General features: G+C 39.4%; 2 protein-coding genes across 4 annotated transcripts in view; both read right to left on the bottom strand.

The window, feature by feature from the left end:
* Positions 1-2,522, bottom strand: part of VPS39 (vacuolar protein sorting 39 homolog (S. cerevisiae)) — a 36,799-nt gene extending 34,277 nt beyond the window's left edge. The window contains exon 1 of one of the 2 annotated variants that reach the window (XM_006831742.1): positions 2,318-2,522. In XM_006831742.1, coding sequence (XP_006831805.1) covers positions 2,318-2,390 — 73 coding nt within the window. In that variant the 5' untranslated portion in view covers positions 2,391-2,522. The remainder of the gene's footprint in view (positions 1-2,317) is intronic. The other variant, XM_006831741.1, reaches the window with a different exon arrangement.
* A 3,076-nt stretch (positions 2,523-5,598) lies between these two features.
* The window catches only part of TMEM87A (transmembrane protein 87A), a 55,839-nt gene continuing 35,829 nt past the window's right edge, over positions 5,599-25,608 (bottom strand). The window contains exons 11-20 of one of the 2 annotated variants that reach the window (XM_006831739.1): positions 20,969-21,062; positions 19,442-19,510; positions 16,568-16,676; positions 14,908-14,966; positions 14,063-14,166; positions 9,327-9,400; positions 8,384-8,445; positions 7,701-7,756; positions 7,140-7,170; positions 5,599-6,199 (exon numbers count right to left, since the gene is read on the bottom strand). In XM_006831739.1, coding sequence (XP_006831802.1) covers positions 6,158-6,199; positions 7,140-7,170; positions 7,701-7,756; positions 8,384-8,445; positions 9,327-9,400; positions 14,063-14,166; positions 14,908-14,966; positions 16,568-16,676; positions 19,442-19,510; positions 20,969-21,062 — 700 coding nt within the window. In that variant the 3' untranslated portion in view covers positions 5,599-6,157. The remainder of the gene's footprint in view (positions 6,200-7,139; positions 7,171-7,700; positions 7,757-8,383; positions 8,446-9,326; positions 9,401-14,062; positions 14,167-14,907; positions 14,967-16,567; positions 16,677-19,441; positions 19,511-20,968; positions 21,063-25,608) is intronic. The other variant, XM_006831740.1, reaches the window with a different exon arrangement.

Here is a 25,608-nt window from a genome sequence, read left to right as displayed (position 1 = left end):
AACTTGTCACTTAAGGGCACCGTGTAGATAAAACGGGTGAAGACGAGAAATAGAAATATTTAGACAAGAATAAAATAAAAGAGAAATATTTACTGCTGATAAAGACTCAAAATAAAAGTTTCAAGGCTGTTGTTGGGTGCTGCTGAGTCCACTGTGACTCATAAGGACCCCATGTGAAAGCGGAGAACTGTCCCAGAGGGTTTTGTCTGGTGTAATCTTTACAGACGCAGATCACCAGATCAACAAAACAACGCTTGCAGAGCCACTGACTGAGTCCAAACCACCAACTCTTTTGGTTAGCAAACATTAACCATTGTACCATCAGGGCTATGACGTTGTTGTTGTTGTTATGTGCCACTGAGTAGGATCCAACCCATAACAACCCTGTAGAGGGTTTCCTGAGGATCAGCTGGTGAGCTTGAACCACCAACCTTGCAGTTCAAACAGCTTTGCAGTCTGGTGCATTAGCCCACAGCGCCACACCAGGGCTGTGAGGTGTTGTTATTGTTGTTGTTAAGTGCCACTGAGTCGGTTCCTACCCATAGCAACCCTGTATAGGGTTTCCAAGGAGCAGCTAGTGAGCTTGAACCACTGATGTTGCAGTTCAAATGACTTTGCAGTCTGACGCATGTGAGGTAGGAAGCAATAAATGATCTCTTGTAGGCAAAGGGCATGTCTCCTGTTTGGTGGAGAATCAAGGGAAGCTAAAAACTGGCATTTCAAAACTGTCTTCCTGAAAAGCAGATAGATATACAGTTAGTCTTTACTGTGATAAACCAGAACTGCTAAAAAAGGCTCAGAAATATCTACACTAAAGGGCATCAGAATCAAGGTAGTGAGTACGGTAGCAAATCCTCACTAAGTATTTCCTATATACGAGGAGTCTTCATGGAAAAATGGAATTACAAGATACTGGAATTTTTACAAGCTAATTGTGTCTTAAGCAATTACATCAATTATTTTCAGAAGCATGTTATTCTAGGCCCTGGGTTTCCATATGCTCTTGTTGCTTACCGTTGAGTTGATTTTGACTTATTAGGGACCCCATAAGGTTTCCTAGACTTTTTCTCTGTTACTTAGTTTTAAATTTTACTAAGAACATTTAATGATAAAAAAGGGAGATTTTCTTGAGGTGCCTAGATTAAGTAGGAGTCTCTACTTAACCAAAGACTCAAACAACTTTCTGTGGAATGCTGATTTTGAAGAGGTTCAAGGGTACTCAGGAGTCAAAGTGTGATGCTACCAGAAAATCAGCATATTGCTAACCATAAGGGTGGCAGTTAAAACCCACCAGCCGCTCCTAGGAAATAACTCAATGGAACTGAACAACAACAAGGCTGCTGAAGGCAGGAGGGGCAACATTAGCACCAAGACTTACTGAGAAGGAGCCTGATGAAGAGGCCATGAAAAAATTCACAAGAATGAGTGGGTGGGCACAGTCAATACATGATACATAAAATGGCAGCCACTGCCAACATTCCACAAGGACCACGGTGGGTTCCTAGCTCAGTATAAGATCCATTAAGGGTTCTGAGCCTGCTTTTTTAGGGTTGCTGATTTCTGGGCATTAACAAGAAAGACTGAAATGATTTGTTTGGTCTTTGGTGGCTGATTTCAGACATAACCACTCAAAGAGCCCAGTGTTCATAGTTAAGAGTCAAGGTTTGGAGTCTCTGAAACTTTCATTTGTATTCCAGAGCACACAGAAATGTCTGAGTCTGCTTTCTGCACTGGCCAATACCAAAAGGATTATGTAAGCTTTTTTTTATTGGTTAGGTCTCATGACAGTCTGGAATGATGCTCTGAGTTGGGTTACTTGGGAACTTTGAATATGAATGATCAACCACTTGGTAAGTTAGGAGTTTACAGTAAGAGAGTTATCTTACAAGAATCAAAAGTGAACAATGAGCGACCAGTAAGCAGGAAAAAATAAAAGCATTTGATGTTAATTTGCTCAGTGAATAAAAAGGGCCAGTTTTGTGTTTCACCTAGAAAACAACAAACAGTCATCTGGACAAGCCAAAGCGTCCCTGCAGCTTAGAACTTCCCAATGCACTTGTGTCCCTTCAACACTGCACGGAGCGCTGGTGACACGTTCCTAAAATGTCTGGAGCACTGGAGAGTGCCCTAACAATCCCACAGCCCTCGCTGGATACAGCTGGCGGTCCCATCCAGACCTCCCGAATTCCTGGCCCTTTTCACACAACATCCGATCGGAGCCCATATAGCCAGACGCCTGTCCACTTCCCCAACCTTCACGAAAGATCTGGGCCGCTCCCGCGCAGACCCTGCCTCGGCTCCGCGGGCCCCCGCTCACCCCAGGCAGCAAGACAGTCGATCTGCAGAGGCAGCTTTTCTAGAATAGGCACAGGCTCGAAGGCGTCGTGCATGGCGGCGAGGAGAGTCAGCGTCACCGTCGTCTCACCCGAGGGGCGGGCCGAGCCCAGACCCTGGCAAAAGCAGACCCAGATCCGGCCACGGAACCACTTAGCTACAAGACCATCGGCAATAGAGCCATCATCAATCCCGGACTTCCTGCTGGTCTAAACCCGCCCCTTCCGCAGTTAAAGTCCCGCCCCTTCCGCCCTGGCAGTGCTTTCTCGTGTTCAAGGGTGGTGGGTTCTGTCTGTGCTCTAGACCCAGAGTTTTTCCCTCATGGGACCCAGTAGACGTGAACTCAACAAGGAAAGTGACCTTCATCTTAGAACTGCCTTAGACAGCAGAGCATGTGGTTTAAGAATTCGTGCTTTGGCATCAGTCAGGTGTGGGATATAGATCCGTCCTTTAGGAAGTTAGCCCTTTTAAGAAATGTAATCTACCTGCATTGCAAATGAGGGATCCCTAGTGTGGCCATGTCGGATAAGCACTGGACCGCAAGGTCGCTTTGAAGCGCAAAGTCGGGGGTTCAGGCTCACCAGCCACGCCGTGTAAATCCTATACAGAGTCACTATGAGTGGGAACCAACTCCATGGAACCAAAACAACAAAGTACCTAAGATTCAGCAATGCCTGGCACACTTTGAGCTGTTGGCATTGCTACTGTTACCTTAAATACAATGTTCTAGGTGAAATGGTTTACATAGTGAGGTCCTCAGACCATCAGCATCACCTGGGAACTACTTAGAACTGTAATCCTCACTCCAGTCCTAATTAACCAAACTCAGGAGTTAGGATCCAGCAATTTGCTTTAATAAGCCACCACCACCCACCCACCCACCCCACCCCCCAAGCTTGAGAACCACTGTTCTAGGCTGCACTGTTAACATTTGCTGTGGCAGTGTTGAAGTGCCAGAATTGGCTTGAACACATAATGACCCTGTATAAGGGCTTCCCATCTTGTAAATCTTTGCAGGAGCAGAAAGCCTCTTTCTCTGGTAGAGCAGCTGATGGGCTCGAACCTCAGACCTTGTGTTCTGCAGTTCAGTGTTTACCCTACAGTCACTTCTTGACACTCATTGTTTTGTTCGGACTCAGTAACCCTGTATAGGGTTTCTGAGGAGCCACTGGTGAATTTGAAACGCAGACCTTGTGGTTCAAACTGACCTTGTGGTTCAGTGCATTAGCCCACACACTATGAAGAAATTGTTTGGTGAGGTCTGTTCTGCGCATTGTGGGAGTTTTAGCAGCATCCCTGGCCTTGACCCACTAGGATAGAGTGGTACCCTCCAGGAGTTTTGACATCCATCTCTTGATATCAGCAAATTTACCATGGGATGTGTGTGGGGGGGGGAGGGCAAAGTTGAGAACCACTTCTAGGCCAACACTTCTCATACTTTAAAAGTGTACACAAATCACCTGCAGATCTTGTTTTAAAAGCAGACTCTAATTTAGTAGGGCCCTCAATTGAGCATTTCTAATAAGCTGTCAGGTCCCTGGACCATATTTTTAATAGCAAGGGTCTATGTAGCAAGTTATTTAACAATTCTTGGAAGTCAGTAAAATAAACCACCAATTTAACTCTCTCAAATAGTGTCTTCCAACCTTCATATTCCTTTTAGGAAGGTAAGACTTTCCTCCTATTGATCCTGCACTGTCTGAGGTTACCTTAGTATTCTCTGTGGAGACTTGAAAACAAAAATTAATCTGCAAGAATAAACTGTATCTGGTCATTCCCCTGCTCTTCCACACACAAGAAGACATCAGACATGTCTGTTAACAAAGTATGTTTCTGAAAATCAATTGATAAGGTATTTTAAAGGTATTTTTAAGTAGTCTGAAATACAAAAATGCTAAGCAAATCTTGTATTAGGATTAATTTTCACCATATAAACTGATCACCTTCTTGAAAAACTTAAACTACAAGTTGCTGTGCTGGAAGGCGGCCTATTTTTAGTTCCAGTCCAAAGGGCCAAGACCAAAATAAACAATGTATAAACTCCAAGGTCAATGTGAAACTATAAATTCCTTCTGAACCTGTGCCAAGATCCCATCCCAGTTGAACAGAAAGCCCTAAGAGACAGCAGCAAGAATTATCAGACCCCAGCCTACAGAATTTACACTATACATTCCTGTTTAATTAAGGTTTACTTGCTTGTTTTCCCTGGTCTGAAGTCAACATCTAGGCATCCACTAAAATATTTGAACCAGCTATCCTGCAGCAATGTAACTGTAACTCACCTGGTTAGTTTTAGTATTCAAGAACAGAAGTACACATGACAATAACAACCCATGCTAATTGAATAACATTCAAATAGTTCCTCATATTGCTGTGTAGGCGTTTTGTTTTTGTTGTTTTAATCAGCGTTAACAGAGAGCTATAGGAAAATGCTCCATAAATGTTCACACATATTCACTATAGATTAGTGATGATTATGGTCCTTGGATTCCACAGAATACAGGATAGCTAGAATAAATGTCATAGAAGAAAAATTCCGTCAAGGGAGAGTTTGGGAAGGAAAAGAGGTTAAGAGAATAACGTTTAAACAAAATGAGAAGAACATTAATTTTGTTAAAATTTTTTATATTAAAAAAAGTGGCATGAACTTTTTATGTAGAACAAAAATCTTGGGAAGGCAAAATTGGGTAAAACCATTAAAACAGAAATATAGTGCTTCAAATGAATCCCATCACCTTGTGATGCCTCTTATAAAACAGTCTCTAAACCAACACCAGATACAAAAACAGTCAATCCTAACGAATAAGCAGCAGTCCAGGGCCTCCACACCACATCATGCAGGAATAACTGTTTACATTAAACCAGAAGGATCTGTTTCCTATGTAATAAGCTCCCTTGTCTGAAGCATTATAGTTCCTCTGGGTGGAGGCGCATTCACAAGCACTTAATGGAATGTCTCTCTGTATCTAGTGCAACATCCAGTGAATGGCATGAAGGCAAACCAAGCATTGCCTAGAACTCCACAATGCAGCCTGGGGAGGCTTACAAAACAGTAGTTAAAAGTTCCAGAGTGTGCACCACATTGCCAGCAATGGGATGTGTCACAATAGCAGATGTCAAAGAGTTAAGCTAATATTTCTCTCTAAGTTACATCTGAAATAGAAAAATCTTTAATATATACCATTTGTAAACAAAATTGCACTTGATTTTGCTTTTTTAAATGATCAGAATCACACTGTAAGTTTCTCTCTCTCTTTGTTGTTGTTCTTTTAATCACTGATAGAACCATGGCTCTTTAACTCAATAGGGCCCTTTTATTTTCAAAACTATCTCTACAAGATGTAACCTTGACTTCCCAGGAAACTGAAAGATAATTAACAATTTCCCCCCTCACCTATGTAACTCCTTAAATAAATAAAAAGCACAGGCAGTTGTTCCTGGAGATTACATATCATGACCTTGATGTCATAGTCTTTTAGAAGATGTTAAATTTTTTAGTTTGACAGATTAAACAACTGAAACATTACAAAAGGTTCAGGAACAACACATATAAGTTGTATAAACATCCGTGTCAGGGTGTGGGAGGGGAAGGGGCATCAATGTTGAAAATTAGAAACTTGTAGATTTTTCACATCCAATAACTTGTTTTCAGCAAGATTCTCCTTGTTCTGACACCTCTTGCCAGCTCCAATGCACCAAGATCAAGGAACAGATCAGGAAGTTGTTGCATCCTTTAGCCCCACAGAGCAGGAGTAGAAGACTGGCCCAGAAGCTGATCTCTTCCCTGATACTCTCAAACTTCAACTGCAGTTCTTCCTATTCTTTATTCCATCTTGGACCTTTCGAAGTGTGTAATCATTCGCTCCTAGTAGGGGGAAATGTTTCATTTTAAATGAGCTGCAATTTCAAGTTATCGTGTACATCCACTGTCCATACACACATTTTCCACAAGTACTGGTTTATACTAATTAAATACTCGAGGCAAATGATTCCTAAACATCCATAAAGGTTTTGAAACATAAGATCAATGGGATTCCAAACATTAAACCACAAATTAAAAGAAATGGTATATCTTAAGACAATTAAAATGAATAAATATATATCTAATTAAGATAAAGCTTCTTAAAAAATGCTATCTCTTCTAATTCAGGAATTTAACTGAAATAATCAATGATATGGTCAGACATTTAACTACAATTATGTCCACTAAAACACTTAGTATTACAGCAAAGTATTACAAAGAAATAAATGTCCAAAATATAGAGACGAATAAGCTATATTGTTGTGTGTCATCAAGTCAGTTACAACCCTGTATAGAGTTTCTGAGAGCAGCTGGTGGATATGAACTGCTGAACTTGCAAGTTGCCAGTCCCACAGCACCACATTAGGGCTCAAACAAACTACAGTGTATCTTTATAATGAAAGTGGTCCTTTAAATTAATACGTGGAGTCCTGTGGGTTAATGTGCTGGACTGCAAGTTCAGTTTAACCTCAAGGTCAGCAGTTGAAGCTCACCAGCTGCGCTTCCTGGAAACCCTACATAGGGTTGCTATGAGTCGGAACTGATTTACTGGCAATTAACAACAAGAAAACAACTTTGGGCAAGTAGGACATGTACAGATAGACATAAGGAAAGAAAGCGTTCTTGCATTTTAGTATTTCCATTCTTACCCTTCTTCGGCAATACAAATTAGAGGTTTTGGGGACCATTACTGAGTCAAATAAATATAGTCTCTTTGACCAGAGGACTCATAATTTCATATCACCACATCCATAGAGTTTATGCCCACAATTTGATTACTGACCTCATCTGAATCCAGAAGGGCTGGAAGTGCTCTGAAAAGAAATAAAAATGCCAAGTTGAACAATGTACAGTAAAGCAATGTAAAATGGTTCAAAAATGACATTGAGATAATGAATGCAATTTATAACTGTTTTGTAAATAGCTATGATTTACATCTTATCAACTGCACTTGGCAGGGGGAACGGGAGAAGCAAATATAAAAAACAAGAATCAGAGTTACTGGAATTATAGAGAAAAGACAAAACATGGTCTACATTCTAATAGGATTCACGTTTCATTAAAATTATAGCCCTGGAAAAGAACTAAAAAAATCTTAAAAGAATTATCGCATTGGTTTTTGGAAGGTAGCTAAATATTTATATGCAAAAATCCAAATTATTTCTAGTCTTTTTTTGTTTTGTTTTTGTTTTGTATTTCTAGTCTTTTAATAGTTTATGTCTCTTCTACAGTTAATTATAAGTATTTTCACTAAAATAATAAAATTATACTAATTCAGTGAATTCATTTTACATAAAATAGTACTATGAAGGAAGATTCTTATGGTAAGGATTCAGTAACTTACACATCTGTTACAGAAGAAGGAACATTCTCTTCTACCCACTTCAAATCATCTTCCTGCTGGGAACATACACATGTCAGTTGTTATTAAAACGCACCAAATAATAGGTCTCACGAAAAGGATCTAGAGGTTTTTATATCTTTCAATTTACCCTGTTCACTATGATTAATGTAGTGCAATTGCATTGCCAATGAGGCTGCTAACAGATACACAAAATTATTTTAAAAACCATATAACAGAAATATAAAATGACATCCTACATTTTTTAATGTTCTCTTTCACAACAGTCTTTGTTCCTTACAGTGGCAATACATTTTAAAGCCCTTAATGGAAAGTGGATGCACATAATTCTTCAAAAACTGCTGCCTTCAAACCCTTTGTTGTTACTACAAAGCAGACTTTTGGTGATTAATGTGGCTATGACTTCATTGATGAAAACCACTAAAGAGAACCATCAGACTGATCTGGTACTTTTGTAGCACATAGCGGCAAACCACCTTGCTGCCTTAGACAAAACCACTGTTTTAAAAAATATAAAAGTAATGTATCTTAAAAGATTTCCAAATCAACCTAATTGTTTTACATATACACAAAAATCCTACGAGGCTGTTCATAAGTGTTGAATTCCACCAAGGTTAGGGAAAAGGGCAAAGACCAAAGAGAAAATGAAAAGTAGTCATATTTACTGCTTTATTCATTTTACTGTTTCCATTTGGTTCTTGTTTGGAACTTCTCATTTTCATTCCTTCTGTTGTTGTTGGTAAGTTCCATCAAAGAAGAAGAAGAAAAAATCAGATTGGTTAATTACATCAACAGATCATTACAGAATGCAAAATATGAATTCAGAATTTTATTTTACACTTTCTGACACTAGATCAAACAACAGATGTTTCTACATCTTTGAATTTATACTGGAAAGCTCAAAGTCAAATTTTCAGACTCTAGAAAATAAAATGGATCCTGCTTCGTGGTGGTGGTTACCTGCCTTAGAGTTGAGGGCCCCCAACTCAGTGAAACTCCATACATGATCAAACCACTGTCATGCATAGGGTTTACATTGGCTGAATTTTGAAGGGAGATCATCAGGCAATTCTGTGCAAGCTCTGCTGAAACCTGTAGCAGCATGCAAGTTACCACAGCAGGTAGCAGCTGTGCAGAAGGAGCGCTGGGAAACAAGCACTCATCTTCTGCATGGGAGGTAAGCGTCCCACCACTGAGCCATCACCATGCCCTCAACTGAACTGTAATGCGCATTTAGTACTGAACTTACCCTGCCATCATCAAGATTCACACCCTCAATCCCTCACCTAGCATTGGTGACGGTTATGTCGTGGGATCGGTTCAAACTCATAGTGACTCTGTAAATCTTTACGGGAGCACAAAGTCTCCATTTTCTCCCGCAGAACAGCTGGTAGTTTCAAACTGCTGAACTTGCGGTCTGCAGCCTGACTAGTAACCACTATGCTACCAGAGCTCCTTTCACCAAGCTTTACTAAGTTCCATATGTATGGTTATAAAAACTACAAAGATTCCAGATTTTGATCTACAAATTTTATACTTACTTTACTATATTTCTAAAAACCAAAAAGAAAATTTAAAGTAAAAATAGAAGGTAAATTTTATCACTACCAAAACTTTCTTTCAGCATAGGTTCCTTTTGTTCATCTTCTTCTTCTTCCTCAGACAATGGTGAAAAGGCAAACCTGACAAAGAAAAAATGAAAAATTATAAAAACTGTTCTACCCTTTGAATTTTACAGGAATAATTTCTGAAAACTGCAATTACAGTCATTCATAAAATCAGCTAACTGAATAATGAAAATTTCATCCCCTCTAGAAAGCTCTCAACTGCCTAATTTACAACACATCATGTTTATGAGTTCAAGCTTTGCCAAATATTACCTGTGACCTCACACAAGTTATTTAATCTCTCTGTGCCCCAGTTTCCCCATCTGTAAATGGGGATAATAAAAAGAACATTTCTAATATGTTTTATAAATATTAAGTTATTACAAATAAAGTGCATAGTAAACATTTAACAAACATTCACTTATAAAGATATGTATCACATAGATACAAATAAATTCTTACGTAAATTAAAATTTGTCTTCAAATAAAGAGTTAAGAAGATAGAGGTCTGATTTTGTGTTTTCTAGTAATTTAACCACTACTCGTCTGTCAGTATCTCATACTGTGGTGGCTTGTGAGTTGCTGTGATTCTGAAAGCTATGCCACTGGTATTTTATATATCAACAGGGTCATCCATGGTGGACAGGTTTCAGATCAGCTTCCAGATGAAGACAAACTAGAAAGAAAGAGTGATGACCTACTTCCGATCATTTAGTCACTGAAAACCTTATGAATGGCAGAGAAACACTGACAGATACAGTGCTGGAAAATGAGCCCCTCAGGTTGAAAGGCACTCAAAATGCAACTGGGGAAGAGCTGCCTCCTCAAATTAGAGTTGACCGTGATAATGTGAATGGAATAAAGCCTGCAGGACATTCATTGGCACAACTCAAATGAAGAGAAACAGCTGTAAATATCCACTGAAAAGTGGAACATGGAATGTACGAAGTATGAATCTGGGAAAACTGAAGTTGTCAAAAGTGAAATGGAATGAATAAACATCGATATGTAAAGTATTAGTGAGCTGAAATGGACTGGTATTGGCCACTTTGAATCTGATGACCACATGGTTTACTATACTGGAAATGAAAAGTAAAGAGGAATGAATGGTGTTGCATTCATTGTCAAAAAGAACATATCCAGAACATCGCTGCCTGTGATAGGATAATATTCATGCATCTACAGGGAAGGAGCTCTGGTAGTGTAGTGGTTACAAATCAGGCTGTGAACCGCAAGGTCAGCAGTTCCAAACTACCAGCTGCTCCATGGGAGAAAGAGGAGGCTTGCTGTTCCAGTAAAGATTTACAGCCTCGGAAACCCTTGATCAGGGTCGCTATGAGTTGGAACCGACTCGAAAGCACTTACAACAACAACAACAGGGAAGCCCAGTTAATACCACTATTATTCAAATTTACGAACCAACCACTAAAGCCAGTGAGGATAAAATAGAAGAATTCTACCAACTTCTTCAATCTGAAATTGATCAAACATGTAATCAGGATGTATTGATCATTACTGGTGATCAGAATGCAAAAGTTGGGAACAAAGAAGAAGGATCAGTAGTTGGAAAATATGGCCCTGGTGATAGAAATGATGCTGGAGAACGCATGATAGAATTCTGCAAAATCAATGACTTGGCCATTTCAAATACCTTCTTTAGACAGCATTAACAGACAACTATACACATGGAACTCACCAGATGGAATACATAGAAATCAAATTGACTACATCTGCAGAAAGAGATGATGAAAAAGCTCCATATCATCAGTCAAAACAAGGATAGGGGCAGACTGTGGAACAGACCATCAATTACTCATATGCAAATTCAAACTGAAGCTGAACAAAATGAAAACAAGTCCACGAGAGCCAAAATATGACCTTGAATATATCCCACCTGAATTTAGAGATCATCTGAAGAACAGATTTGATGCATTAAACACTAAAGACCGAAGACCAGAAGAGCTGTGGGATGACATCAAGAACATCATACATGAAGAAAGCAAAAAGTCATTGAGAAGACAAGAAAGAAGGAAAAGATCAAAATGAATGTCAGAAGATACTGAAACTTGCTCACCAGTGTAGAGATGCTAAAGCAAATGGAAGAAATGAGGTCCAAGAGCTGAAGAGAAAATTTCAAAGATCAGCTGGAGAAGATAAAGCCAAATATTACAAAAAAAAATGTGCAAAGATCTAGAATCAGAAAACCAAAAATGAGGAACACACTCAGCATTTCTCAAGCTGAGGGATCTGAAGAAAAAATTCAAGCCTCGACTTTTGTTATTGAAAGAATCTCTGGGCAAATTGTTGAATGATGCAGGAAGCCTCAAGAGAAGATGGAAGGAATACACAGAGTCACTGTACCAAAAGGAAATAGTTAATGTTCTGCCGTTGCAAGAGGTATGATCAAGAGCCAATGATACTGAAGGAGAAAGTCCAAGGTGCACTGAAGGAATTGGCAAAGAACAAGGCACCAAGAATTGATGGAATACAACTTGAAATCTTTCAATAAAGTGAGGCGGCAAAGGAGGCACTCACTTATCTCTGCCAAGAAATTTGGAAGACAACTATCTGGCCAACTGATTGGAAGAAATCTGTATTTGTGCCCATTCCAAAGAGAGGTGACCCAATGGAATGCAGAAACCACTGGACAAACTCTTTGATATCCCATGTGAGTAAAGTTTTACCAAAGGCAATACAGAAACGGCTGCAAGCATACACTGATAGAGAACTTCCAGAGGTTCAAGCAGGATTCAGAAGAGGTCGTGGAACGAGGGATATCATTGCGGATGTCCAATGGATGTTGGCTTAAAGCAGAAAATATCAGAAAGATGTTTACCTGTGCTTTACTGACTACGCAAAGACTTTCAATTGTGTGAATCATGACAAGCTATGGACAACATTGTGAAGTATGCGTATTCCGGAACAACCAAGAGGCAGTTGTTTGAACAGAGCATGGGAACACTGAATGGTTTAAAATTAAGCAAGGTGTGCGACAAGGTGGTATTCTTTCACCATACTTATTCAATCTGTATGCTGAGCAAATAATCCGAGAAGCTGGGTTATATGAAGAAAAATGTGGCATCAGGATTGGAGGAAGACTCATTAACAACCTGCGATATGCAGATGATACAACCTTGCTTGCTGAAAGTGAAGAGGACTTAAAACACTTACTGATGAAGATCAAAGAGCACAGCTTTCAGTATGGATTGCATCTCAAAGTAAAGAAAACAAAAATCCTCACCACTGGACCAATAAACAACATTCTTGTCAACGGAGAAAAGAATGAGGTTGTCAAGATCTGCATTCTTCTTGGATCAACTATGAACACTCACAGAAGCAGCAGTCAAGAAATCAAATGGCATATTGCATTAGGCAAATCTGCTGCACAAGACCTTTTTAAAGTGTTGAAGAGCAAATATGTCAGCCTGAGGTCTAAGGTACGCCTGCCCCAAGCCATGGTATTTTCAATAACCTCATATGCATATGAAAGCTGGACACTGAATAAGGAAGACCATAGAAGAATTGATGCTTTTGAGTTATGGTGCTGGAGGAGAATATTGACAGTGTCATGGGCTACCAAAAGAACCAATAGATCTGGTTTGGAAGAAGTGCAGCCAGAGTGCTTCTTGGAGGCCAAGATAGCCAAACTTTGTGTCTCATACTTCGGACATATTGTTAGGATGGACCAGTCTCTGGAGAAGGACATCATGTTTGGTTAGGTGGAGAGTCAAGAGAAAAAGAGGAAGACCCCCAACAAGATGGATTGGCCAAGTGGCAGCATTGAAGGACTCAAGTTTGGCAACAGTAGTGAGGCTGGCCCAGGATTAGGCAGTGTTTCGCTCTGCTGTGCATAAGGTCGCCATGAGTCCGTACCAACTATAGTGACCCTGTATAGGGCTTCTGAGGCTGTAACTCTTTATTGGAGCAAAAAGCTTTCACGACGCACCAGGTAGATTCCAGCCGTTGACAAGCTAGGCTACTAACCTCAAAGTCAATGGCTGGAATCTACCCACTGCTCTGTGAGAGCTTTCTGCTCCAATAAAGATTTACAGCCTCGGGAGCCCTATACAGGGTCACTGTGAGTCAAAAGCATACAATCACCATCACCACCACAGTCCTAGTGTGGTCTTGTAGGGTAAGCACTGGACTACTAATCGCAAGGTCAGCAGTTCAAACTCACCAGCTGCTCCTCAGAAACCCTATAAAGGATCGCTTTGAGTCCAAACCAACTCAATGGCACTTAACAACAACATAATTTGACAAATCAAATTCATGTGTGGATTTTACATCCAAATTCTAAGAAAGTCATATAAGTTCTCATTTTATCATTACAAAATTAAACTGGGCTGCTAACTATAGAAACTGTTCTATTTATCCAGACACTAGACAGCAGAGACTTGTTACAAGTGAATCTATGGCCCTCCCTTATTTAACCACATGAATAACCTAATATTTTCCAAAGATGTAAAGCTGAAAGGGATCTCATATTAACTGGTCTAATTCCTTTGAATACATGAAAAGGAAACTAAGCCCCAGAGAGGTGAAAGAAGCAGCATGTCAAACATCACACAGCAAGTCAGTAGCAGGGCTGGGACAAGACCCCAATTCTCCTGACTTCAGACCCAGTGTTTCCTCCATTTTATGACATGATCCTGATACTGTCCTCCAACGTGCTACCATTTATTGATGGCATGGCCATCCAATGGTCAGCTGAGTAAAAAAGAAGAGTCTACGAACCTCTGGTTGTTTGCAGATGGTCGCCACAGAACCATGATGACAAAGAGGATCATGGAGAACAGTAACCGCCAGATGGCATCATCGACCCACAGTTCCCGCCAGTCCTATCAAAAGGGAAAAGCACACCATTTATATATAATTATCCTGATTCTATGGACACAAAGCCCTTGTCACAGCACATTAACACTTATTCATTTAGTGTATAGTCACTAAGATCCTGCTGTGTGCTAGATATGATACTAAGTGCCGGAGATATAAACTGAATAGTTTTTTCACTGTAGTGGTTACTGTTGCTAAAGAAAAGAGACACCAGTAGGACAGAGCACTTGCCAAAGCTTCATTATAGCTCCAAGAATCGTAGAGAAGGGTGTTTAGACAGTGCATGAGACAGTAACATTAGGTTGTTTACTTTTCATTTTATTTATTTTCATCCAAATAGAGTCTTAGCTGCCTCCAAAGAAATGCTATATTATCTTAACCTGACTGGTCAGTCTTTGTGCTTCCCCTCAGATTACCATTATTCATGTATATTTAATATTCGGTACTCTGGATTTCTTGTTTAAGAAATTTTAGTTTAGGGTAAATTTATGACAGACTATTGTCATCACTTAGAGAACTCTTGGTATACAAAGTCAGATTACAAAACAATGATTTTAACACCAAGACCAATGATGGGCTAGAGTACCTGAGATAGCACATAAGGAGGGAAGCTAACTTACAGAGTAGAGGCCCAGCCCGAATTTCTCGGAAGGCACATAGTTATAAGAACCTAACCATTGTTACTAAAATCATCTTCAGTGTATAAGATAGTTTACTACGCATAAATGCAAAAGCTTATAACTTACCGACTGGCAAGTCACTATCCTGAACTTCATGGTTGTCCAGATGATAAACACAATAGATGCTAATAGGAAATTTAAAAACTTGGTCAGAATATGAATGTTGATTCCCTTCCTCCCCACACCCAATTATATTCCCTAATTCTAGTTAGGTAGAAATCCACATACTCGCAACCCCCAATACATGAAAGACACTCTCATCATTTTAATAAATGTGTTCAATTGAACACCTCCCAAAAGCAAGGCTCCTGCTACATACTGAAATGTTAATTAAAAAAAAAAAAAAAAAAGGAATCAGCTGTGTTATTAAAACATATGCATTGGAAATATGTCTCTTTCCAGAATAATCAGTAATATAAAATGCAATGTTGTTGTTAAGTGCTGTCAAGTTAGTTTTGACTCATATAACCCTGCATAGCGTTTCCGAGGAGCAGCTGGCAGGTTTGAACCGCCAACCTTACAGTTAGCAGTCCAGTGCTTATCCTACAGTGCCACACCAGGACTCTTAAAATTCAATGACAATCTAAAAAAAAGACAGAAAATAAATACTTGAAAAGCTAAGGCTCTCTTGTTACGCATCCGTTGCTTTGGGTTTTTTCCTTCCTTTATCATATAGTTATGATCATTTATTTTTGGCTGGTTAAGAATAAGCAAATTGAAAAAATGCAATGCAAACAGAAGAGATGGTTCTAATCGTAGGCCAGGCTTTATTTTTCCTGGTACAAAGGTCAAGAGGCAGGCAAGTTAATCTAGTTTGGTACAGTCCATCCAATGTCTGTATGTCATTCATCTTTAGTGGCATATATAAAAACTACACAGTAGCAATGTACTCTTATCTTAAATTCTATGTTGTTGTTAAGTGTCGTCGAGTTGGATCTAACTCATAGCAACCCTGTATGGGATTTCTGAGGAGCAACTGTTGAGTTAGAACCACCGATCTTGCAGTTCAAACCAACCTTGCGGTCCAGTGCATTACCCTGCAGCACCACACCAGGACTACACATACTTAATAAAACCAAATAAGCAAGTGTTAATGACTTCTAGAAAAGATTCCAACTGCTATTTGACATTCAACTTGTCTCAAGAAAATAATGGAGCCAGGAAAGGGAGACACAAGAGTTGAAATTAGATGAGGTGAATTTTCAGTCACTGCAACTTCAAATAAGGAGTTCTGGTAGCGCAGTGGTTACGAATCAGGCTGTGAACCGCAAGGTCAGCAGTTCGAAACTACCAGCTGTTACGTGGGAGAAAGATGAAGCTTTCTGCTCCCATAAAGATTTACAGCCTCGGAAACCCTGTTCAGGGTCGCTGTGGGTCGGAACCGACTCGACGGCACTTAACAACAACAACAACTTCAAATAGTCCTAGTGTGTGGCAGTGTAGGATAAGCACTGGAATGCTAATTGCATGGTCAGCAGCTAAAACCCACCAGTCACTCCTCGGAAACCCTCTACAGAGTCACTATGAGTCAGAACCAACTCGATAGCACTTAACAACAACAAACTGCAAGTAAGTGGTTAATCTTTTTTTGAACCATAGGCCTCTTTGAGAATTTGACAAAAGCTAATGATCCTTTCACAGGTGAAATGCACAAAACTTAATATGCAATGTTGGAAGCCCACCCCTGGAGTCTTCTCATTTAAACAGAAGAAAGGTCTTGACTTACCTGCCACAGCCAAGATAAGCGTGTTGGTGAAATGTCGGTACAAAGAAAGTTTGACAATGTTCCTCCGAAGTTTTAACAGCTTCATTGTTTGAGTCAGGCTAATAAATATGTGTTTGCAGGTCAAGGAAATTAACATCCAGAGAAATAATAAGCAAGTGGATTAATCCTCAGCTCTTTTTGAGGATCTGGGTTCCTAAGGGATAGAACTAAGGATCCCAGAAGCTTTATAGCAGTCTTACTCTCACTTTATTTTACAAATGCCCCCATACCTCACCAAGATTAATAGGGAAGTTGCTATATTCAATGACACACTGACAAAAAGAAAATAAGAATGCAAAAAATAAGATAACAAATGAAAAATATTTTGTAAAGAAGAAAATACATAAAGACAAAACAAAAAAGATTTAAGAAAGGTGACATTAAAATGAGTAACCGACAAGGAACAATAAATTAACATCATCGTCTCTCTTCCTTTAAGGTGGATGGTTCTGTTCTCATCGGTCCCATCTAACCAAGTCTAATGCCATAATTAAGGAGCTCTGGTAGTGTAGTGCTTGCAAGTTGGGCTACTAATCTCAAGGTCAGTAGTCTGAAACTACCAGTGGTTCCATGGGAGAAAGATGAGGCTTTCTGCTCCCGTAAAGATTTACAGCCTCAGAAACCCTATACAGGGTTGCTATGACTAGGAACATACTCCCTGGCACATAACCAACCAAACCAATCAAAACCATAATTACATTCCTGCCTACAATCTCCAGAGTTCTATACTCAGTCCTCTAGTGCCATATAAGAAATATGCCACCAGCTGCCTATGCTATCATGAATTAAGAGAACAATACGCTCAGCTGTGGAGAGCTGGTGTGGTGCTGTAGGATAAAACACGTGACCGCAAGGTCGTGGTTCAAATCCATCGACTGTTTCTCAGAAACCCTATACAAGGTTGCTAAGAGTCAGAACCAACTCAACGGTACTTAACAACAACACACTCACCTGTGGTACTGTAGGATCAGGACTGGGTGACAAGGTCGGTTTGAACTGTAAGGTCAGTGGTTCAAACCCACCTGCGGCTCCTTGGAAACCCTACACAAGGTTGCTGTGAGTCAGAATAACTCAACTGCACTTAATAAAAACAACAACTCAGCTGAGAATCCCTGGTCATTAAGCTCCAAAGGCAACGACTCTACATTTTCTGAACATTATTCCCAAGGAGAAGTTGCCAGAGAAAGAGAAAAGGGGAGCTGAAAACAACGAAAGAGGATCTCTGTTCTCATGCCCAACTTTCAGGATGAAAAACAGATTTTCAGGATGAAAATAAGGGAGTTGACTTTTGCTGTGCCCTGGACAAAGCCTTGGCTGCTTCCTAGTCAATGGATTATCTTACTGAATGACCAGTCCCACATCCCTCTCTCCACTCCTTTCAAGATTCTCAGAGGTTCACAAAGCACACTATAAAAGATAATGACCTAGAAAGCTTTGGCCATTTGGACTCGTGATACTTCAATTTCAAACATTTTGATAAATGGCAATCCACTCAAATTCACAAAATTATACAATTTGGTTCATAGTCAGCTTTCTGGAACAATAATAGACTATCAAGACAGAAATACTGCACAATTTTACATAGGACCAAACAAATGCACAAAATCAAAACAAAGTCAAAATGATCTTTAGAAAGAGTAAGTTCAAACACTTTAATCTTTCACCTAACGGGCCAAATCCCTAATGAACAAAATTTTACTTTTAAGAAGCAGGAGAAAATTAATAAAATTTATTATCTGCTGGTTGACTTTGCAAATGAATCAATGTTTATTTCAAAAGATAGAAAGGTCTTCACATAATCTCCTATCAGCTTTTGAATGAAGAAATAAAACCCTCACTTATAGAAGGGTTAAAACCTGTTAAACCTAATAGACTTTTATTTAGAAGAGTTAAGCAATCTACCATAACTCCTGAATCCAACTTTAAAGAATCAAAACCTCTTCATAATTTTTACAGCATTTAATAATTGCTATGGTTACGAATCGAGCTGCTAGTCTCAAGGTCAGCAGTTCGAAACTACCAGCTGTTCTGCAGGAGGAAGATGAGGCTTTCTTCTCCTGTAAAGGTTTACAGCCTTGGAAACCCTGTACAGGGTTCGCTATGAGTTGGAACTGACTCCACGGCACATAACTAACAACACTGGCTGAAAGGAAGTCCTGGTGTGGTGCTAAGGGTTAATGAGCTGAACTGTAAAGTCGTTTGAACCTCAGTGTCAGCGGTTCTAGTTCACTAGCTGCTCTTTGGAAACCCAATACAGAGTTGCTATGGATCAGAACCAACTCTTTGGCACTTAACAACAACAATGGCTGAAAAAGGAGCCATCCTTTTGTTGTGGTGCGATGGTTAAGGGCTCAACTATTAACTGAAAGGTCAGTGGTTTGAGCCCACCAAACACTATGGTAGAGAGACGTGGCAGTCAGCTTCCAGAAAGATTACAGTCTCGACGGAACCCTGTGAGGCAGTTCTAGACTGTCCCATAGAGTCACTATGAATTGCGGTCAACTCAAGGGCAGGAGGTTAGGATTTGGGTTTAGTGGCAGAATCACAGCAGCCAGAACACAAGTCAAAAGTCACAGTGAAATGTTCATTTAAAAAAGGAGAGCCAGTAGCTTTTGAGCTTAGTCCACAGTCATCAACTTGTGATATGATTTTAAAAATTAGAAGAAAAAAAACACCTGCTTACCTGATCCCTGAGGTTGTTAGATCTAAAATACCCTATTCCCCAGATTGAATAATCAACGGAATTGGTTAAAAACCCTTCGCAGAAAGATCAATGGAAACCCATCTCCAATGTGAAAAAATGAACTGCCATCAACAAGCCAACGAGAAGGATATCCACCAGCACAGGGCAGTGTCTAGGAAAGCCAAGGGGATAAAGGCCAAGGAAGCAAGATCAGTCTGGGCCTGCAGACAAAGAAAAAGAGGTGGTGAAAAAGAGAGGCTGACAGAGCACAGAGCAGAAACCAGCATACAATTCTGCATTTATATAATCATCTGGATTGGTTTTGCATTTGACTGAAAGAAAACAAAAGGACCAACATTGGCACTGACAGCATTCTTCCCACCTGGAAAACCAACACTTAGAATATATAGCTATAAACATTTCACACAAATCTCAATACAATTAAGCATGCTGCTAGCCAATATAAAGCAACTACCATAAAACTCCTAGGGAACTAAGTAAGATCCATAAGAAGAGCCGGCCACACCAAAACCTGTCAATAATCAAAACCCCATCCCAAGAATAGTTTCCCATCAGTGAAATTTTGGGAACTAGTCTAAAAAAGACTCTTATGTATATGTGTGTGTATATATATATAAAATATATTTTTCTTTTAAGAACAAATTATGACATCATTGACACATGAAAAAAATTTTTCCCAAAATTATATGATAAAATTTTTCAAATAAAAGTTCACCCCAACATAAAATATACGGCAATTTATCTGTTCCCCAAACTATGCCGTTTGTTTTCACAAGGGTAGCTAGAAGATGGTATTATATCACCAGTGACCAAGTGACCAGGGCATTATGAAAGGATATCCATAAAATAATACAGGCATCAATTGCTGAGAGGGCCAGGCTTACTATCAGAGCCAAAAGATAAGCAAAGTACTATAGCAGACGAGGAAGGAAAACAAAATTGACAGAAGGTTAAATGCTAGCTAAAAGTTCACAGAAATTACTAATAGAGGACACTGAGATTTGAAATAAATTTCTATCTAATTGAATGTTTCACTTAAGAGGCAATTTATTGTAAAACTTTTTGAGCCCAGTTTTCTTGAAAACAAAACCAAGTTTACAGCATTTACTACCTTGGATCTAATGGCCTGTTCCAGTGTCTAATTACAAAACAATTAAGAGAAAAATTGGACCAGGAGAGGAAAACCTAACTTCTAGCTCCAACAAATTCTTTGTTCTTGGGAAAGGGAATAATTATGTAATTCATGTGAAACTTTAATTATTGCATTTTAACAAAAGCTTTGAAACCCAAGTGCTGATTAAGCAAAGATTAAAACAAAATTTGTATTTTAAAACAAAAATTAGATTTAACAAGTACATGATTCCAATATTTGTCACTCATACAAGAATGAGAGTCCAGAGCCTGAAAAAAGGAACTAAATAATTATCAATTATGAGATAGGTGGGAAGCATTGATTCCCCAGTCACACATTAAATTTTAAAGCTCTAACGGAGAGATTAAAAAGGAAAAACTAATCATACCTACATTTTAAAAATCAGCTCAAAAGATGAAATTAGAGGAAACAGCAAAGAAGCTGACAGAGCCTTCCAACCCACCCTCTTAAAACAAAAACAATATATTTGAACTGAACACAAAAATTCAGATTAAGCAGTACTGACCCCGGTAACTCTGAGGACCCCTTCCATGCCAGAGAACAAAAGATAGAGGGCTCCTGCTACCACAACCTTGTGAAGAGTAACTCCAAGACGAGGCCTGAAGAGAAAGCAAAGCGATAGTTGAGTACAAATGAGACAAGACTAGCTAAGAAACAGGAACTCATGTTAATTTATACAGATGAGCAATTTACAGAGATAAAGACACAGTTGATTCACCTGGGTGGAGGGAAGAACTTATAAAAGCTTAGGGTCTTGAGCAAGATAATAAATTCTATTTAATCTGGTCCCATGTCACTACCTTTTAAAACAAATTGTTTATTATGGAGAATTCTGAACTAAAATTACTATTGCTGTTGCTAAGTGCCATCGAGCTGGTTCCAACTCACAGCGACCCTGTACAGGGTTTCCAAGGAGCAGCTGGTGGGTTAGACTTGCCAACCTTGTGGTTCACAGTCCAATGCTGATGCTGCTGTGCCACACCATACTACACTACTATAAATTACTATTACTATTAACAAAATACCAAAAAATATATGTAATGAATCTCCATATACCCATCATTCAGACCTAACAATCATCAACCTATTGCCAATTCTATTTCTTACCCTTCCATATTATCTTGAAGCAGACCCCAAAGATAACCATATTGTTCTTGGATCAGACTTCGTAGTGAGTGACCCTTATGTATAACAGAAGGAAACAGTTCCTGGTCCAGTACCATCCTCACAATAGATGCTACGTTTGACTCTACTGTTGCCACCACTGGGACAATCCATTTCATTGGAGGTCTTCTTTTTACTGACCTTTCTACTTTACCAGGTATGATGTTCTTCTCCTGGGACTGAATGGTCCCTGCTGATAACATGTCCAAAGCACTTGAGAAAAAAAACTCACTTTCATCACTTCTAAGGAACATTCTGGAGGTACTTCTTCTCAAACAGCTTTGTTCTTCTGAGAGACCAGGGTATATTTGATATTCTTCACCATAATTCAAAGGCATTAGTTCTTCAGGCTTCCTTATTCATTGTCCAGCTTTCAAATATGTATGAGTTGACTGAAAATACCATAGCTTGGTCAGGTGTACCTTAGTTTCAAAGTGGCATCTTTGCTTTTTAACCTTTAAAGAGGTCTTTTACAGCACATATACCCAATGTAAAACATCATTTGACTTCCTGACTGCTGCTTCCATGGGCATTGGTTATGGCATTGGTTGTGAACTTCAATCTTCTCTCCAGTTATGTTACTTACTGATCCAACTGGGAAGATTTTTGTTTTCTTTAGCTGAGGTGTAATCCATACTAAATGCTGTATTCTTTGATCTTCAGCAGTACGTGCTTCAAGTCCTCTGATTTCAGAAAGCAAAGTTGTCACATGCATATTGCAGGATGTTAATGAGTTTTCCTCCAATCCAGATGCCATTCCAATATCAAATATAAGACTTTTCATAATAATTCCTTAATATTATTCAAACATCCTACTGCATTTTATTAATAGTACATATGAAAGCTCAAGCCCACTGGTGGTGCAACAGTTAAGTACTTGACTACTGAAAGGTTAAAGGATCAAATCCATCCAGAGGCACACATCAGAAGACAAGACTGGCAATCTGCCTCTAAAAGGTTATAGTTCTGAAAACCCTCTGATGTACAGTTCTAGGTCTACTCTGTAAACACAGGGAGGCCATGAGTTAGAATCAAAACAAGTCAACTGGTTTTTCGTTTATACAAACTTAAAATCCAACAAACTATGAAGTCTTTGTTTAACTTCCATTTGAAGGAGAAAAAAGTCTTAGATCTTTCTTGATAAAATTTTATGGAGTCAGAATCTATAACAATATCCTCCATTAGTATATTATAGTTTGATAAGAACATGTCTATCTAAGCTTTAGCAATATTTGTTCTTATTTTCTTTGCTATAAAATATACTAGAAAAGTTCCATGGTGCAGGCAGGGATCCCTCCCCCTCCCATGTATTCTAGATACCTAGGAGACTCCTGACTCATATGAGGCACAAGTATGTGTCGAATGAAGGAACAAATTCAAAAATTAATACCTATAAACACATCTCAGTTTTCTAAAGCCTTTGACTCTACTACTCATACTTTGGACATATTGTCAGGAGGAACCAGTCACTGGAAAAGGATATCATGTTTGGTAAGGTGGAGGGTCAGAGAAAAAGAGGAAGACCCCCAATGAGATGAAATGGCCAAGTGGCAGCATCAATGGACTCAGGCGTGTCAACAACAATGAGGCTGGCCCAGTATCAGGCACTGTTTCATTCTGCTGTGCTTAGGGTCGCTATGAGTCGGTACCGACTCGATGGTACCTAACAACAACAACAACTTCACTAAGACTATTCTTGTTAAAGTCGTTAGTCTTCCATGTAGTTACATTTACATGTATTTAAATCATTTGGAAGAAGTGAAGTCAGAATGCTCCTTAGAAGCAAGGGTGGTGAGATTTCATCTCACATACTTTGGACATGTGATCAGGAGAGACCAATCCCTAGAGGACATCATACTTGGTAAAGTATAGGGTCAACAGAAAAGAGGAAGTCATTCAACAAGGTGGGATGACACAGTGGCTGTAGCAATGGGCTCAAACAAAGCAATGATTATGAGGATGGCACAGAGCCATAGACAACATTTTGTTCTGTTGTATCTAGGGTTGCTATGAGTCTGAACTGACTTGACAATAACAGCTAAATCCAGAGGTCAATTATCAATCTTCATCTTACATGACCTATGAAAGTGCATTACTCCCACCTTGAAACATATTATTCAGGTTTGCATCCTGCTTTACTGGTCTGTCCTGAATTACCTTTGCTGTAATTCGAGTTCATTTCACTGACTTCTATCTATCTAACAGAAAATGTTCAAAGACTCAGTCCTTGGATCTTGCCTCTATCTTTATTCAAGTCCTTGGTGATCACATAGTCCCATGGCTTTAAATAACATCTGCTGACTCCCAGATTTAGAACTCCAATATCTTCCCCTCAATTCTTGGCTCATATCCATTTGGATGTCTAACTGAACTAATCTTATCCTTGCTCCAAACCTATTTCGCATAAAGTATTCCTGAACTTGCTGTTGCTGTTAAGTGCCGTCGAGTCGGTTCCGACCCATAACGACCCTGTACAGGGTTTCCGAAGCTGTAAATCTTTACGGGAGCAGAACGCCTCATCTTTCTCCCGCAAAGCAGCTGGTAGTTTCGAACTGCTGGCCTTAAGGTTCACAGCCCGATTCGTAACCACTACGCTACCAGAGCTCCTTCCATTCTTCCACTTTTATCAGACCAAAACAGCTGGCAGCATCTTTAATTCTACCTTTCACATCACACATCACATCTGGTCCATCCGTAGATTCCATTCTCTTCAACATATACACAAAACTGTATCTTTTCCTTCAGATGTACATGAGGAGGAGGCTTCAGAAAGTTCACAGAAATGGAATTTTCCCACAAACTTCTTAAAACCCCATCATATAGCTCCCTTACTTCTAAGATCTTTGCTTCCAATGTCACCAACTAAGGCCTTCTCTCCCCATCCTTTTAAAAATTGCATTCTCCACCTCCTAACTAGCACACCCTAACCTTTTCCATTTTATTTGCTCCACTGCACTTAGCACTGACAGATATTTTACTTACTTATTTGATTTTTGTCTGATTTCTCCCTCCATAAGTGTACGCTCCAAGTCTTTTACTTGCTGAATGCCTAGAGCCTAGAATAATACCTCATATATAGAAGACAGGGTATGGTGCTATAGGATAGGCAATGGACTGCTAACTACAAAGTCAGCAGTTCAAACCTACCAGCCACTCCTCAAAAAACACATACAGAGTTGCTATGAGTTTTAACTGACTTGATGGACGCTTAACAACAACAATAATATAGAAGATATTCAATACAAAATGTTGAATGAAAACAAAATTATTTTTGGACTGTTTCAGCAGGAATACTCTTCCATAAAAATTTTTTTTATATCTGATTTGCAAGAATATTTTGAAAGAGACCCCAACATTTTGAAATGTGAATGTTACTCAGTACACCCTGCAAATGATCCTTGAGCACTAAGTAAAATGAAACATCACCAAGTTCCCAATTTGTACAAACCTATGAAATTTCAAATATCTTTTCTTTTTTCGGACTTTTTTTTTTTTTTTTTAAATGTTTTATTGTGAATTATGTGATAGTTTACATGGGAGAACATTAGTTTTATATTCATCCTATCGTGTAGCATTTTCATTGCCATGGTTACAATCCCCTCCATGCATCATCAACCAACCAAAGGGTATATCCTACAAGCCTGCCCCTCCCCCACCTCACACCTCACCCCCGTTGTCAGCACACAGCACCTCTCTCTCTCTGGGTCTAAAGTCCCCAGCTGCTCCATCGCTCCATGTCATCGACTCTGCCTCCATCTCAGGCATCACTGCTTCTCTGGGTAAGGTCCTGCTCTCCACTGTTCCCCTTCATGGTGCCAGGGACCTCCGCTCCTAGACTGCAAAGTTAATCACTCCCCTCCTTGCTACAAAACATCCACCTTTACATTTCTAACCCTCACAATTAGTCCTGATAACAATTATTCACTACTGTATCACAAGAGACCAGACTGGATACTACTCAGTGGAGATTCTACCTTCCTC

Source organism: Chrysochloris asiatica, unplaced genomic scaffold (assembly GCF_000296735.1).
Source record: "Chrysochloris asiatica unplaced genomic scaffold, ChrAsi1.0 scaffold00004, whole genome shotgun sequence".
In the NCBI taxonomy this organism is placed as follows: Eukaryota; Metazoa; Chordata; class Mammalia; order Afrosoricida; family Chrysochloridae; genus Chrysochloris; species Chrysochloris asiatica.
Note: the sequence above shows the minus strand (reverse complement) of the source record. Positions and strands in the feature narration are given on the sequence as shown.